Source organism: Dermacentor albipictus, chromosome 1, assembly GCF_038994185.2.
Source record: "Dermacentor albipictus isolate Rhodes 1998 colony chromosome 1, USDA_Dalb.pri_finalv2, whole genome shotgun sequence".
Lineage (NCBI taxonomy): Eukaryota > Metazoa > Arthropoda > Arachnida > Ixodida > Ixodidae > Dermacentor > Dermacentor albipictus.
In genome coordinates, this window is record NC_091821.1 from 344,514,099 (window position 1) to 344,531,228 (window position 17,130).

At 44.2% G+C, this 17,130-nt stretch overlaps 1 protein-coding gene across 10 annotated transcripts in view; it reads left to right on the plus strand.

Moving 5' to 3' along the window:
* The window catches only part of Rbcn-3A (rabconnectin-3 alpha), a 175,434-nt gene that overhangs the window by 47,463 nt on the left and 110,841 nt on the right, over positions 1–17,130 (plus strand). For all 10 annotated transcript variants that reach the window (XM_065444752.2, XM_065444823.1, XM_065444293.1 and 7 more), the window contains 4 exons: positions 2,663–2,806; positions 9,043–9,186; positions 11,511–11,643; positions 15,054–15,226. In XM_065444752.2, the coding sequence (XP_065300824.1) occupies positions 2,663–2,806; positions 9,043–9,186; positions 11,511–11,643; positions 15,054–15,226 (594 nt within the window). The remainder of the gene's footprint in view (positions 1–2,662; positions 2,807–9,042; positions 9,187–11,510; positions 11,644–15,053; positions 15,227–17,130) is intronic.

Consider the following 17,130-nt stretch of genomic DNA (forward strand, 5'->3'; position numbering starts at 1 on the left):
GCAAGTAATAAGTCAAGCTAAGTGATAAAGTAGTGCTTGAGAATCTCTAAAGCGTCATTATTATCGTAAACAGAGCCTAAAGTCCCTTAGAGTCCCTGCCTGGAACAATTTTGACGATATTGTATAAACATACTGAGTCGTTAGAGTAGGTCCTTCTGATCATTAATTGATGCATCTAAGTGCTCTGCGTAAAATATGTAATTTATTACAAGGTTTTAAAAATCTAGATCGCTGCAGATTGCAGCGCACTGCTCGGCTGAATTTTCAGCCGTCCCTAACCATTTGACGTAAATTGCCCTAATGACGCTAGTAGGGCGAGCTATCAGACTGGCTGCCAAGGGAGCGTGATCAATAATTTTTCCAACTTTATGGTGAACAAATGTTTTTTTGTAATAGTAGGAATGTTAGTTAATTTGTTTCTATAAAAAGAAAGCAAGAAAAAGAGAATGCACAAAAACAATTTCTCAGTACACTTAAGCACTTCTGGCATGCAGCAAGTGTTGTCTGCTTGTGTTACAACCTGCTTCGTTTTGACGAGCGCTCCGCTGTCAGTGTCGGTCTCAGTCTTGTCGTGAGCGCCATGATTCGCTTTTGTTGCGTTGTGGGCTGGAAACGTAGCGACTGGCAATATGTCAAGCTGCGACATCGTGTCCCTTTGCAAGGCAGCAGACGAGCGGAGCGGCGGCAGCGCATCGGATTGTCGCTCTCCGATCGGCCCCAGGATTTGCATGTTTGCGGCCGTTACTTTACACTGGAGGATTACTACCACAATAGTGTTACGCGAGTCCAGTATTTTGGTAAACGCAAGCGCAAGGGGGCAGGGCCTGGTCGTTTGACTACGCCGTTTCACGAGATGAGCAGAAGCACAAATATGAATGGTCTGCACGGTGCAGCCACCTGGTGGCACTTAGCCCAACCAAACACAGTAGCAGTAACGAAGTGTATTCTTCTCTGCTGCTGGTGTAAATTTTTCGCAGGAGCGTAATCTTTAATGTACTGTTTTTGTAAGTGGTTAAAATGTTTTGCACTTGGTTAGAGCAATATTAGCTTTTTGTTTGGCTGGTTAAGCTCTGTGCCAACAGGTGGCTGGACCATGCAGACCGATCAGTCTGCTCGCGTACATCTGTGCTAAAGCTGCTTCATCATCTTGAGTTTATGCCTCCACCCATCTATCAAAATGCCCAGCTTGCCTGTGGTTACCGGAATACCAAACACGTTCGGCGCTGTGATAGAATGCTCGCAACGTACGCTGTTTCGATAGCTCTCGCTTGGAGTCGATTGCCAAGCAACTGCCAGAGAGGTTGAAGAGGCTTTGCGCGCGCGCGCTCCTAGAGAACCGGAACTAGACGACCCAACGTGCCATCATGACGCAGAGCCAGTATAGGCGGAGATTAGCCCTAATCACTCTGCAAACGAATTGAGGAGAAAATGCATGGCTATGAAGGAGGTTAAATTGTAATCGTCCATAGCTCTCCTTATATGAGACACTTCACACAAATTGTGGTGTGAATGATTAACTGTAGCTGTACCCTACGCCTCTACAAAATTTGTCTTAACCGTTTCAGGGGCCCTTCAATAATAAAAAAATTGAGGTAAATGCAGGACTTAATTGGAGACTCCCCTGGAACATTCAAGTACTTACCCGATGATGAAAGCACTCTTCAGTTAAATTCTGTCACTAGTACTCAACCACTCGTTGCAAAAAACATCCTTGTATTATAAGATAATATAAAGTGCTACTTGAGTTTTATTTCATTTTTAGAAAAAACAACTCATTGAAATTACCCTTGACAACGATGTAGGCAGCTGAAACGTTTCATTTTCGCTCAACTCTGTGCTGCCCACACTTTCATGTTTCAGTTGTTTCGTTATCGCGTAGCGCAGTGCTGGTTTTACTGGCTCGCAAAACTTGCACAACTGCAAGTAGCAGAGAATTCAATTTCCATATGTTGTGGAATGCCCAAACAGTCTACGGCACTTGACTAAAAAGCAGCTGCAGCAGCGAATACACCGCTGTGTCTTGGCTAGATACCACCGCCTGTCGGGCACCGTTTTACTCACTGACGGCAGCAAAGGGTGCAACGTCACCACTCCCCCAGTTAGGTGGTGGGAGATTTAAATTTCAAAAAAGGTATTCGGACCCTTCAGATGCAATTTTCTCATAAGCTAAGTCTTTTCTTGGCACGAAACAAGCGCTGCAAGGTTTCTGGAATGGTATTAAAACAGTCCACGTTCACTTCGTATTTGCCTTTAGTGTCCCATTAAGCAGTGGTACATGCACCTGGGCTCAGACCTTCTACTAGCAGAGAGCAGTTTTATTTATTATTTTAGGAACAAAATTTAAGTTCGATGCCAAAGATTTCTAGGGCTCTGTTTGATAGGTTCCCGTGGATAACATATTAGTTTCTTGCTTTTTCTAGATTCCAAAAAACTTTTATTAGATATTGGACTCAGTTAAGAACTGCTCCAAAAGTGTTGAAAGATTAATTCATGCCTTAAGAAACTTAAAAAAAAGAAGCACACTAAGGAGTACTGCTCACATATCATAACAAGCAAACTGGCTAGCATGAAAGACCTACATCATGTTTTTATTTCTACGAGTGCTGCCAAAGCGTCCAAGGCCTCGTGATGTGTTAAGAAACTGTGCCTCTTATTGCTGCAGACCATCAGCTTGTCCAGCACCACATCGTCTGGATTGGACATACACCATGCAGGGCTTCAGGAAGAGTTTCGCATAGTCAGCCTCCAGTCCACAGCTCGTCCTGGCTGCATCATTGAACTAGATGCCATTGCAGACGCTACAAATGTGAGCAGTGAAGTGCAAATCTCAATGCCTCTCTCAAATGTACTGCAGAAGTAGTTGGTGAACTGTGAGTGTGGCCGTAGAACCTTTTAGTGCACCTCTAAGTGGCTTTCATGAATAAAATGAAGGAGTGCTACCAACATGTGCATGGCTGCTGCACCTAGCTGCATGGATCGCAGCACATGTTTTTAGTTACAGTAGGGGTGTGCGAAGATTCAAAATTTTGGATACTAATTGAATAGTCTTGCTGTTCAGTTCATGTTCGAGTCAAGGTTTTTATATTTAAAGTTGTTGACAAATACTCATTCATTTCAAATACTATAAGGGACGACCACAGTTGTTAGAGTCTAAATGGAGAAAGATCTATGCAAGTAGAGGAGAACAGTGGCTCTGCCACGATTGAACTGATCCTTGCCTGAATGCCTGAATATCATTTCTGCACATCCGTTTCCAATCATTAAATAAACATGCCGTGCCCTAAACAGCCTATGAATTTGTGATCTTGATTTCGGCAAAGCAATTCCTTGACCATTCTTGCTAAATCTTAGTTCATTTCAAAGAGTGTGCATTGCTGTAATACAGTCAACGTCTGATTTTTCGGATTACCTAGGGTCCGCGAAAACGTGCGAAAAGTTGTGCAGTCCGAAAAAATGAATGGATGCCTTATGGCCCCCAAGTGCTCATGTCCCCACAGGCACGTCCCAAATAACTCTGAAAACCTGCCAATGCACATATTAGTTGCATCGGTGCTCGTGCTGTGACAGGAGACGGCGGGTGCGTGCGTGTATAATTAAGAAATACTGTGCCCCTTGATTCTCGCCCCTTTCCATTTTTGGTATGCTTCACCGCCTGACACGGCTGTATTGAGACGAAGCTGACTTTCGGGAACCGGCATTATGCATCGCGTCGTGCTTTCTGAGCTTCGAAGCCACTGGCGAAAATTATAAAGGCAAAGTCGGCGCCATTGCTGCCAGCGGCGGATTCTCTAAATAAAAAATATGGCACCGAAAGCTAGTAGCTTGGTAGCGAACGTTGAAGTAGCTAGGCCTAGTGTTGCCGTGGTGGTGGCTACAACAGCAAGGTTCTGACTGGTGTTGTATAAGCCGCGGGCCGCTTTTTTTGTTGCTATGATAGATTGGACTTTTTACAGATACTGCTTCGGGAGGGCACATGTAAGCGGCAAATGGAGGCCTCAGGAGAGCACCTGAGGTTATAATTGAACGAGCTGGCGTAGCATCTCCAGGGCACCCAAGGGGTACCGGGAAAACAAAGGTGGAAGCAAGACGGCCCTTGGGTTGGCTGTCCACAATAGCGGACAACCGATCTTATACATCCCTGGCATGCTCAGGCCTCGGCAAGCACCAGCCCATGGACTAGTCCAGGTTCTAGCTTTGATGTCCCCGTCGCCGCTTTAGTGTCCTGGAGGCGCCGCCAATAATGTGAAATAATGTCACGTTGTTACAACTAGTAAAAAACACGATTGAATAAATATAGTTGCATCCAGCCGCCAACTTGTGATGCTAAGTTCAGCACTACTGCACCCCACGACTTCTGCAACACCAGTCAGAACTTTGCCGGCTGCGGCTGCCAGCAGCTCTGCATGTGAGAGCGCCTGTTCGAGGAGGCGAGATAATCAAAATGGCGGCGGTGGTGGCCTTGATAACGCTGTTTCGGAGCTGCGGTCATGATGAAAAATCTGGAAGATCGGACGGTGAAGCGTTTTTGCATCCGAACTGTCAGATGTTCTTATACATTAACTGTATGGAGTACGTGTTGGTGCTGCAAAGGTGACCAAATTATGGGGCATGTCCGATAAATCTGGTGTCAGGAAAATCGATTGTTGACTGTATTGCTCTTAGCTTTTTCAATGAGCACTAGACTCTGCTAGATGCATCTGGTGATGTGCTGTTCCTTTGTTTCATTACTGCCATTGTCATGGTGCGCCAGATCCGATCACATTTCCCTTATTTCGGATTTACAAGCTTCTCAGTTAAAACAACTTTAAATTGTTGATGCCATTAGCGGTACCAAATAATGTAAATTGAGCCTTTTTATTTTGCAAACGGAGTCCACGCAATTACTGTACTTCTCTTTGTTTAGAAATTACAGATATTCTATATTCAATCCGATATTCGAAACCTGTTCTCTTTTTCTGATATTCGTAGCATACACTGCTGTATAAAAAAAAAAAAACAGAAAACATGTAGGTGGCGTTCCAGGGACAACAAAGCAAATCTTGTTGCATCATACAGGAGCATAAGTTGTTGCTAAATTTCGCAGACATTGTACAAATTATGTACAAATTGCGCAAGATGACGCAACACATGCATACCTGCCAACTCTCCCGAATTGTCAAATCTCCGGAAAAGTGGCTGCCACAGCACAGCGCTTATTATTATTTTTTTTCTTTAAGCCCTATCGCTATATTCTTATTATGCCTTATATGATCATGCGGGAGAGCAGCGCAGCAGCAGTTAGTCGCGAGTGTGCACATTGAATTGGGGTGGCGGCTGCCAGCACCACCACGAACGTGAGCAACCAATGGATGCTGCCATATTGGATTTTCGGAATTGGCTCGTCCCAGATTGGCTTGCGCGTATTTAGCAATCCACTCGTTATATGATCGGGGGTGTGCTAGGCTTCAGTTGGCTTTGTCCGGCTGTCGAGTAAAGTGTGGAACACCAAGCTACTTTTTGTGTTGTTTAATTGTAACGGTCGATGGCACTTTCAAAAGCCAAGAAGTACTTTGCAAGTATTTATGAGATCACACACGACTGATTTTCCGTGCTTTGTCACTTTGCGGAAAGGTGACAAGTATGGATTCTGTACCACATGCACCTGTGATGGGGGCGTTTCGAAATGCACGGCAGGAAGGCTGACATCAAGATACACATTGCTTCACAAAAGCATCAGGGCTATGTTCATGCCATAGAGTGCAGAGCACCGTTGGCAGTTTCGTCTAAAACAACTGCGAAGACAGTGTGATTTGTGCAGAGTGCCTCTTCACGAGATTTCTTGTCAAACACAACCTGCCGCTAAGCATGAGTGATAACGCGGGACCGTTATTTCGGAAAATGTTCCCGAATTGTGACAATGTTAAATGCTACAGATATGGACTTATCATAGCAGCTGCCATCGTCGGGGAAACGGCTGTGGGCGCCGAAAGCTCAATGCTAGAATCTTCTAAATGCGGTGCTTTAGCAATCGCTGTGGACAGAAGCAACGACAGCAGGTTGCAAATGTATCTCTTCATGGCAAGTTACTATGTTGAGGTATCGTGGAATGTCAAAAGCCGACTGCTGTGTTTGCAAGAACTTCATGGAGAGGCCACTGGGCAGAAGATTGGAAACCTCATTCTGACCACGCTCAAGTCACGTGATATACCCATGAAGAACTGCATTGCATTTGTGCCGACAACTGCAACTTTGTGACTGGGAAAAAGAATGGCATGGCAGCTGTGCTAAAAGAAACCCAGAAGAGTTTGACGGTTGTTGGCTGCACGTGTCACCTGATCAATCTTGTGGCCAAGAAAGGAGCCAGCTGTTTTCCTGTGAAATTCAATGAGGTGCTCATGGACATCTTCTACTTCCTTGAAAAGAGAGCCAAGTGAAAAGACAGGCTTGTCGAATTTCAAGAGATGCACAACACAGAGGTGCAGAAGATTTTGAAGCTCATGCCGACGTGGTGGCTATCGTTGAGAAAGTGCCTGACCAGATTGCTGAAGCAGTGGCAGCCCTTGGTAAGCTTCATTCTAAACAAGTCAAAGCCAAAAAAACCAGAAGCATCCATCCTTTCTAAGCGAGCGATTTGACCTTCGTACATCCCTCTCTTCAACGTGAACGAAACGTCGAAAGCACAGCGCATATGAAGGTACCGGCACTACTTTCATTCTACAAATATTGCAGATCGCGTTGAAGATGAGGCCCGCGCGAGCACACAGTTTGGCCATGTCGCAAATCACTTTCAAGATACGGCACCCACACAGCTGCACCGTAAGCAGCAGCTGCCGGAGAAGAATGCCTGCCCCCCCCCCACCCCCTCCCTCCCTCACCTCACCCCCGTGCCTTGCACATGAAAGAAAGGGCACCCTTCTGCTCTGCATTCCCAGCTCGCACGTGTGATATTGAGCCATGTTTGCCGGCTCACCTTTGCACACTTTCACTCGCACATACAGTATACGGTGCGTGGCAATGATTTTATCTCCAGAACTCACAGCAGTGGTAGAAATGTGCCTGAAGTGTCCATAGTTGCTATTGCAATAAACAAGATTTTGACCCCCCCTCCTATTCTCCTTCTCGCGCGGTTACCTCCCGAACTTTCATGTTGCTAGGTTGGCAGGTATGCACATGACAATGGGATCAAGTAAAAAACATGTAGAAAATATGTATGTGGGCCACCAAAGTAGAGGTAGGGATTACCTGACCAGACAACCAGCTAAAAAGCATGCGATCAGAACATCGAGAAATGCAACAAGGGGTGTGTGAATACTGAATAGTAGATTTCAAATTGAATATCGAATTAAAATGAAGAAAAAGAAAGCCGAATATCGAATCAAAACTATTGAATATTCATCAGCAAATTTTTCGCAGTTTAATGCTTACAAATTTTTGTCATGAAAACATGGTTCTTCACATGCTCGGGAGTCTCCTAGCATTGCAGAACAAGAAGGTAGCAAGCTATCAGTAACTATGGTACATAGAAGTTAAGATACACTGTACAATCTATTCTAATTAAAGGGAACACCAAATTAGTATGGCAGCACTGATTGCTGCTCAGTTCTAATATATAAAGGCTTGAAAAATATTTTTTTAATCAATAAAATTTGTATCGAACAATACCAAGTGCTTTTCTTTGGTCTGAAACTAATCAATCAGTGACATTCTATGGTACTGAATACCATTGAGGTTCTCAGTTATATAGTGGGTCTGGGGTTTGCGACAATCATTATTTTATTGCATAGAAACTTCTGCTTTCGCTTTTCTCTAAAATACAAAAGCGCTATGCCAACTTGACGACATAAAGGAGCTATAGAATGGAGCAGAATACATTGCTACAAAATCGTGGCCCAGTCAACCGCGCATCATAGCCGAATGAAGACAGGTTTTTTTTAGGGACAGTCATTGTCCTTGTCAGCATAGACATCGAGGGCGGAATTGGTGCCGCATAAACAAGTTGAAGTCGCCAGGACCGTGCCACTATTTAACATGGGAATGAACAAATGCTGGATGTGCAGAACCAACATCGCGGAACTCGCATATAGTTGGCCTGGGTTTGCTTATCGTAAAGTTTAGGTGACGTCAGTGTTGGATTAACTATAGGCTTTGCTAGTTTCGCTATCGAGGAGGTGTCAGCAACCATGGCCAGCAACCATGCCACATCAATGCCAGCGACGCATGAAAGCCAAAATATTGCTATTTCCACTCAACTCGGCGGTTAAATTAGCATGCAGTCATGCAGGTGGAGTCTGAATTATTTAATGTGCCTTAAGGTGTCCAAAATTTCAATCATACTTGTACATTAAATTTATGGGCCAGTGACAGTGCCTTGAAGTAGAATGAATAAATGCACTTGTCTGAATTGTTGGTGTTTGAACAATTTGTCAGCACCAATTGTGAATCAGCTAGTTGCTGACCAGAGGCTTCAGCTTTTCGAGATAAAGCAGACCATTGAAAAGCACCTCATGTCATTTAAAGCAGTGCTTGAGGCTCATCAAGACTGGCCTTGCTCAGTAGACTATTTATGATGTTGAGTCTGGCCAGGTGTTTCTGACTGATGCTAGCTCTAGCCTTGCTTAAAACACGGCTAAGCAGGGAGCTGTCATTAAAAAATTCATAAGATGTAAAAGACAATATCTGAGCAGCTTCACTTAATTTGAAATAAACTTATTACAGCATAATGTGTGAACAGGCTGTTGCCTTCATTTAATTTAAAGGGATACTCAAATTTAGGTTTCCCTTCTTGGTATTTAGAGGCAAAGCAGCATTGTGTTACAGCAAGCAAATGCTTTCTGGAATGACACTTGTCAACTTTAACTATTCGAAATAGCCTAGGACATGGCCAGCAGTTGGCTTTTATTTGCTCTAAAGTGCTCTGAAATCTGTATTCGGGTTCCCCAAACTCCTCCAAAATTAACATTTTGCTTCTCCGAAAATTGCTCCAAATCTCGGTTTGTCACTGCACCACTGTGGAGTGAATTTAACTTTTTTGTTATTTCATGGTATTGTTTTCTGTTGCTGCAGGACTGGCAGAACACACAGCTGCTACATGTGTTCCAAGAACAGCTCATAATGGGGGCCAAGCAAGGAGCACTAGGCAGTTCAACCACTGCACCCGGGGAGGAGACGCTTGAGAAGAATGTGGGGCTACTGGAAACATCATTTCAGGTGCGTTGACCTTGGCAGTTTTGCCAAGGTCAACAAATTGTTGACTTGACAACAACATTGTTGACTTGAATTGACAACAACAAATTTGTTGGGTAGATAATTTGGCTAGTTAGTATGTAGAATGTAGCATTTATTGTGAAATTCATTGCAGTAATTCATTACTGATGCTGAGATGGTGAAACTTAATGAAGGAAAACTAGACCCTAGCATTATTTCTTCATGATTTGTCATCCTGTTGCTTCATATCCCAGTAATACGTAACTTTAGGTAGAGTATTACTCCATATGTTGGTTATTGCATGGCCTAATTTTAAAGAAATAAGAAAAAAACATCTGCGGCTTATAGCTCATATTTTGTTTTGTTTGCATCAGCAGATAAATGACAAAGGTCTGGTTTTATGTTTGGAGCATAAATTAATACAGTTGCATGCTGTTGAAAACTTATCAAGTAGAAAATTATTGATTACTTAGAAGTTTGAACTTCTCCATTTAATAGAAATTTCAAAGAGGGAAGTGATACCTAATGAACAGTTTAACTAGCTGGCTTAATTTTTTTCCAGCATAAGGGACTCTTAGAAGTGGTGACTCAGCTATATGCTTCAGACTTGGCTGCATTCGCGTCACCAGGTTTAATAACAACAGCTTTTTGGAAAGATATTCCATGTTACTTCTCCTTGCCTAATATAGTGTAAGAAGTAAAACAGTGCATTAGGCAAATTTAGCATATTTGCATGGGCATAAAACCAGTTCTTATACCAACTAGATTTAAAGCCAGAGGTGAACCGTCCACTTTGTGCGCACAGTGGGGGCAGCCACATAAGTTTCTTGTCTCTTTTTTCAGCCTTGTCAGAAATGTTGTCCGACCAGCTTCATGAACTTCATTTCTAAATTTTGGGAGGTGTCACGCAGGTTTGCTGTCATTAAAGGGGTCCTGAACCACATCCCTCAGGCTTGGTGAAAAAACAGTCCACGGATAGCATTCACTGCTGTGAACATCTCAGCCAAGTTTTGTAGTCGTGTGTGGCTTGTGGAGCTTGCAAGCAGAGCACGACGTCACCTTTCTCTCAAACGCTCTTGTTTCAATGGAACCCTGCTGCTCAAAGATTTCTGTACGCTTTATTTCGTAATATGGCAGATTCCCATATGTGGCTGCTATTGGCCAATAGCTGGCATCAATTAAGAAGGGAGTTTGGATAAGTGTGCTTCTTCTTACTGTTACTGGGTATATTTATTCACGAAGTTTAACAAGCCGGCTGAAGTAAGCGAAAATCTGTTTTTGAATTCTGATAATAATTACATACTTCTGAAAGGAGCCAACTATCGTCTGCTCTTGCTTGGCTGCGGCCACCTGCGTAGGAATTAAATTTTGGCCACCTTGGTTAATGGTGTCGTAGCCATCGGGTCTCGCTAATTTCAGCTAGTAGTTTTGAACGCTCAACTAACCTCAAACCATGTGAAACTTGAGGTCAGACCACACACGTGCTTGCCAGCGCTCACTTACTCCTGGCCGTTCCTGGTTAGTCTTGGCAGACTTCACTTCGTATTGAGCTATTGACAGCCCTTCAAAATGCTCAAGTTGGATGTCGCTACTATCAGTCAATAAAGCTGGTGCATGAAAAAGCCGGTCTGCCCCACGTAGCACTGCCAGACTGGAGCATATGAGCAGCACTCAACCACTGTCGTGCACAAAGCAAACGCTGTGCATATGCATTACAGTTGCATGTAGCTGCGATCTGCTACGTAGCATAGGTACCACAGCCGCCGAGCGGTGCCACAACGATTCCACTGGCTGAGTGCACTGCAGCTCACTGAAGACAACTGTGTTTGGCTTACACTTGGCGCATTGTAGGCGCCAAAATCGGAAGTAGGGGTGTCTACGTGAACATCCAAAATCAAATTTGAACTACGCTGCTGTGATGGTGTTCAGTAGGTGCAGAATGTTGGGTATGCCCCGCTCTGTCATAGCCTTCGTAGGCAAGGCATTGAAGAAATAGTGGAAGCACCATAAATACAGTGTTTGATTGCCAATAATGGCACTTCTGCTGAACACATAGAAGTACATTTTGTGGCAGTGTATTTCTGAAATGGCCTTCTTTAACTGCAGATGCATCTCTCCACTTTGATAAGAATTGGTTCAGGGCCCCTTTACAAAATAACTACAGATGATGTCAGAATTCGACTTTCTTTTGTTTCCCATCTCATATTAGGAGTGTATAATCAGTACTACTTTAAGAACTCACAAGCCAGGAGAGGCTAGCTTGCTGGTTTTGTTTTGGTAGTGCGTGCAGAATGTTGCCTTTTGCAGACTTTCTTTCTTTTGCTCAGGCCTTTGTGGATCTTCGTCACACATCGGTGTTCGAGGAGCCTTTCTACCTGGTTGTCCTGGAAAAGACCGGCACTGGCCGCACCATGCTCCACATGTGGCGGCTTGTCATCAGTTCCAGGGCTGGTGCTGGAGGTAACACTGATTCATCTGCCAGATACTGTCATCGTGCAAGCCATTGGAGTTGTGAATGTTCGTAATATAATGAATTGGTACCGCACTATAACTAGAATGAGTTTTCAAAGTCTGCACACATGCAACACATGTAGACTGAGCTCGCTCATACAGCTTCGCTGTCTGTGACGGATCACTTCCTCAGATTGGAATACATCTGTGAGGGATTTTTTTTTCTGCTCCTTTTTTATTCCCTCTACGGTTCCTCTCCTTTTGCATTGTCCGTGTTGCTCTGCCCTTCACCAGTGCTCCTGGTGCACCTTCTTGCGAAACGCACTCACAGAAAACACATTCTGCAGGATTTTCCAGCAAAATTAGCTAAATTTATGGCCTACATATTCTGGGTAAGAAAATACAGTGCTGCACATGCTCAGGAGCCTCCTGGCATCACATAACAAGAATGTAGCAAGCTATCAGTGACTTGGGTACATTTAGGATTCTACAGTAAAAGCTCGTTAATTCACTACTCGTTAATTTGAAATTTCGGATAATTCGAATTAGTTGCCGCAGTCCATCCCACAATATATTGAAAGCAATATGTAACACATCCCGCTAATTCACACTGAAATCCGCACCGCCACCGATAATTCGAACTCCGCATCATCGTGGATGGGGAGAGTGCTAGTGCGGGGGAGCACGCTGACGTCACCGCGCTGGCTGCGCAGCTTTGCTTTTTCGATCAGTGCCAAGGACGATAACACCCTCGCCGCGCGCCATGTTCTTTGTGTACGAGCGTGCGAGGGTGAGCCGACGAACGCGGTTCAATCTCGCATGCGCGAGAGGGGAAGGTGGGGCGGAGCGCGCACTCTCTTGTCGCGCGAGAGGCAGGGGGGTGAGGCGAGGGGGCGACCAGGGACGATCTTCAGCGGCTGCTGCTTACGGCACGGCCATGCGGCCGCCGCATCTTGAAAGCGATCTGCGACGTGGCTAAAGTGCGCGCTCGCGTGGGCCTTATCTTCAAAGCGATCTGGGATGTTTGCAGAGTGCGCGTATTGCCGGTAGCTTCATATGCGATGTGCTTTTAACGTTTCGTTCGCATTGAAGTGAGAGCTGTACGAACGTCAATTGAAGTGAAACATTCACAGTGAAGTGAAACATTCGCTTGGATGGCACTTAGCACAAGGGGCCCCGTGATGTATGTGACATGTGGCACTGCATGGGTTTCTGCACTGAATATTCTAAAGATCAAATATAGCAGATGTTGATTTGCGAATTGAAATATTTTAATGTTCACTATTCGATCCAGTGTTACCGTATTTACACGATCCTAACATGCACCTTCTTGTAATAAAAAGTGCATTCAAATCTGTATGCACATCACAATCTTAACTACTACTTCTCCAAATCATTAAAAAAAAAACACTTACTAAAAAGGCTCATTGCAAGGTAACTAGCCATACTACCATCGAATGGACACTGTTGTTTTACGCCTTGGTTTGCGATTGCCATTTTGCAGTTTGCTGTACACCTGTCGTAGTGCTTCTGCTCAACTGCCTTGTGTATAGGTAGTCCAGTGGCAGGATGGAAAAAAAAAAAGATTATTCATTACAAGGCATCCTTTATGCAAAAAAGAAGTGAGGCGTGCAGGCAGGACACAAGAGTAGAGAAGTGGACAACACAAACGCCGCGTAATGCATAATGAATCCTTACCAACTAGCTCAGCTGTCTGTCGTTCTAAGTGATCCTTCAAGCATAATGTGATCCTTCTGGCAGAACAACAGTGTAAACGGGCAGGGTCACATGTGTTACCTATTCCCGAGGCTTGTGTTCGCAACTGGTGGTGACAAAGGTATTTCTCATGCATTAAATGGAACTGAAGATGACTGGCAGACAGCAAAAAGGAGGTGTTGTTGGACTTCGACAGTGACTGGCAGCTAACATTCAGCTTTGTGCATATCTGTGTGCCTTTATGTGTTCCATAAGATCATTTCAAAAAGGTACACGTCGACTCAGGTTTCATTGCTTGATGTGTGCGGTAGAATTGGCACCAAGTTTATTTTATTTATATTTTTTTGGGGGGGGGGGGGGGGGGTAAAGTAAATGCGCGTTACAATCTGGGGTGCTGTTGAATCGTGCAAATACAGTAATAACAACAAGTATTAGGAAATATAACACATAGTTTGTCTAACTCAAATGCACTATATATGTAAGCGGCTTGCATATACTTTGTGGGGAAATAAAGAGGACTCAGAAAAGGCTGCTCTACAATCCAGCCCAGCAAAATAAGTGGCTACATTATGAGAGGTTTGAACTGTACCTTTATATTGCTTTTTAAACCTGTTTTTTATGCATATACTCTTAAACAGCAATACCGTAGAGAAATAAAGTGCTCGAGAGGCTTTCCTGACCAATGCACTCTGGATGCGACTTCCAGTGCTACTTCAGATGCTATGAATTGCATATAAAATGATGCATGGATCTAATCTGCAGAATGTACATACTAAGGGCACACATTTGAAGTTGGGTTCTTATGCACTTAAGCTGAATGTTTTTATATTGAGGCACTGTCAGGTGAATACCATTGTGTTTAATATTTAACTGCCATTTTTAAACATGCTTAGATGGCCTGTCAGGTACATCACAGGTTTTCAGATTTTACTATATATTCCTGGGAGTCACTTTTTTTTTCTGGACAACATTGTCCTGTAAGGACAACATTGTTCTGTAAACTTAAAAGGGGTCCTGAACCACTCCTCTGGCTTCGTGAGAAAAGAGAGCCTGGGGATAGCATACGCTGCTGTGAACATCTCAGCCAAATATAGCAGTCGTGCTCGCCGCTTGGACCTCACGAGAGGAGTGCGAAGACTCGTTTTTCCCCAATCACTCTCTTTTCAAATAAGGCCTTCTCCTCACCCATTTCGAAGCTGCTGGCTGCTTCATACGTCATCGTACATATGCTATTGGCTGGTAGCTGACATCAGTCAAGGAGGGTGTTTGGATGAGTGCGATTCTTCGTACTGTTACTGTGTATATTTATTGACGCTGTTTAATAAACAGGCTGAAGTAAGCGAGAATCTGTGTTTCAATTTTCATAAGAATTACGTACTTCTGAAAGTGCGACTATTGTACTATCGCCAACTATCGTCTGCTAACGCTTAGCCGCACCTCCTTGCATAGAAACGAAACTTTGGCCACACTGCTAGTCAATCTCACAGCTGACGAGTATCACTAATTTTGATTAGTTTTGAATACTCAGCTAGCCTCAAACCATGTGAAACTTGAGGTCAGACCACACGTATGCTTGCCAGTACACATGCAACTTGGCTGTTCCTAACTAGACACCTAGACAATGGTTTACTGTACTTGTCTCTGTCTGCTCACACAGCATGATAACCATGTGAATCCCAGCGTGTAACCGTACGTGTTCGCAGGCAAAGGTCAGCAAGATGGTGCTGGCTTCCAGGAGAATGCGCCTCAGCAAGAGGACGAAACTGCTTCCAATGCATCCTCACGGAGTGGCAGCCCTGAACCCACTGACACTGGGCAGAGTGGTCAGCCAGCAGGGTCACCACATGCCTCGCCACTGCGCATTACTACTTCCAAGGTGCGGATCATAATAACTTAACATTTCACACATGCATGTGTGAATGTTACACCAGTGTGCACGTGCATGTGCGTGTGTGTTCTTTAGAGCAAAGCTGTGTACCTTTAACCCCCAATGCATTTGTTGTGTCCATGGACAAAAACTCAAGCAATCAGAGCCGGAGGTGCGTGCCGTGTGTGCTGCTGGTTTCCTTGCCACACCACCAAATGGCGCTCACCTCCGCACGTGTATCGAAATCAGGAAAGAAACGATTTATGATAGCTCAAAGGGAAGCTCATTACTTTTTGAAGCGAGATCGGGATGCCTTACAACACGCACCTATAAAGCGAGATATAACAAGGAAGAAGAAGCATGTTCTTGGTGCGGTAAAGCTAGGGAAACTACGGAGCATTTTTTATTAGAATGTGAAGGCGTCTACCCAGCAGTCAATTTAGGCATCACTGGCCTCCTTGAAGCTCTTGGGTTCAGAGGGAGCAGTGGTAAAGTAAACATGACAGCAATAGACATTAGTAAGAGGCGATTGGAGGATAGGTGGAAGAAAAGTAGGGAAACGACAAAATACGAAGACGTACAAAAGCACAGTTCGCAATAGGGGATCAGAAAATTTGGACGTGGTAGTTCATTGTGTTTTTTTTTCTTTTTTCATTGTTTGACCTAAGTAAGATATTAGGCAGTATAGTAGCAAGAGCTTGGTGGCACAACCCACCGCCCTGTTCCAAAGGGGACGGCGCCAGCCGTGTGGGGAAAGAATAAAAAGAACCAGAAAGCTCGCCTTTGTGCATAGTGTTCGCCGCAAGCGTTTCCTGGTAAAGATTATGGTTGCATAAGCTGCAGTTGCCGGGAAATGGCAACTGTAGCATATGAAGCAGGGAGTGATGTAACTACACTTTCATATGTAAAAGAAGAACCTGCCTAGCAACTGATTTAATTTGTGTTCTGATAGTGCTATAGAAAGGCCATGCATTGTTAGGATTTCTGAAGAATAGCATGAACTATCGTGAGCAATATGAGCGGGAACACAGGAGTTCGTGTCAGATAGCCTCGAACCCTGCTATGGGCAATACATGGCGGCTGCCGTGGGAGACAAAATGGAAAGGAGGACGCCGTTTTAATAACCATTGGCACTCCCACCATGCGTCTCTTTATACAAAGGGTGGAACTTCGCATTGCCAGCACACATTGATAAAGATGTTTGATATTGCGGTTACTTTGTGCACCGAAGCGTGGCCAATAGCCGCACTGTCTGGAAGCGTAAACATTCGAGAGCTACTTCCCTGGGAAATCTGCCCGTCTGTCTGGAACGCGTGACACGAAGCGCTCCATAAGATATACATCAGGACCTATGAGAGTATATCCGAAAATACCTTACCCTGAACGCAGGAACGGGCGTCCTTGAGCTGCGCACACACACAAAAAAAATGAATAAAAAAAAATATTAACTAAGTTACTGTGCACGTAACCGCCTTATACCATATACCATATACCATATATGGAAACAAAGTGCCACATGAGTGGAAGTCTGTCTGCCGCGGCTGCTGTGAATCACCCCTACGCATCACCCATAGGCTCGATTTTTATTAATCACATCATAAGAAGCCAATGAACAAAGACGCCAAGGACAACATAGGAGAAATTACTTGTATTACTAATCGAGTTAAACAAATAATAAATTAATGGAAATGAAAGTGAATGAAAAAACAACTGGCCGCAGGTGGGTTACAAACCGACGTCTTCGTATTACCCGTGCGATGATCTTACCAACTGAGCTACCACAGCGCTGTTTTCTGATCTACTTTCTAGGGTGTTTATGTTTTACTACCAGAACTAAACCTAGGAGTGTTAGCCAACACCACCACTCACAAACCTTGGCGGCAGATGTGGAAAATCCTTTCTGGATGTTTCAC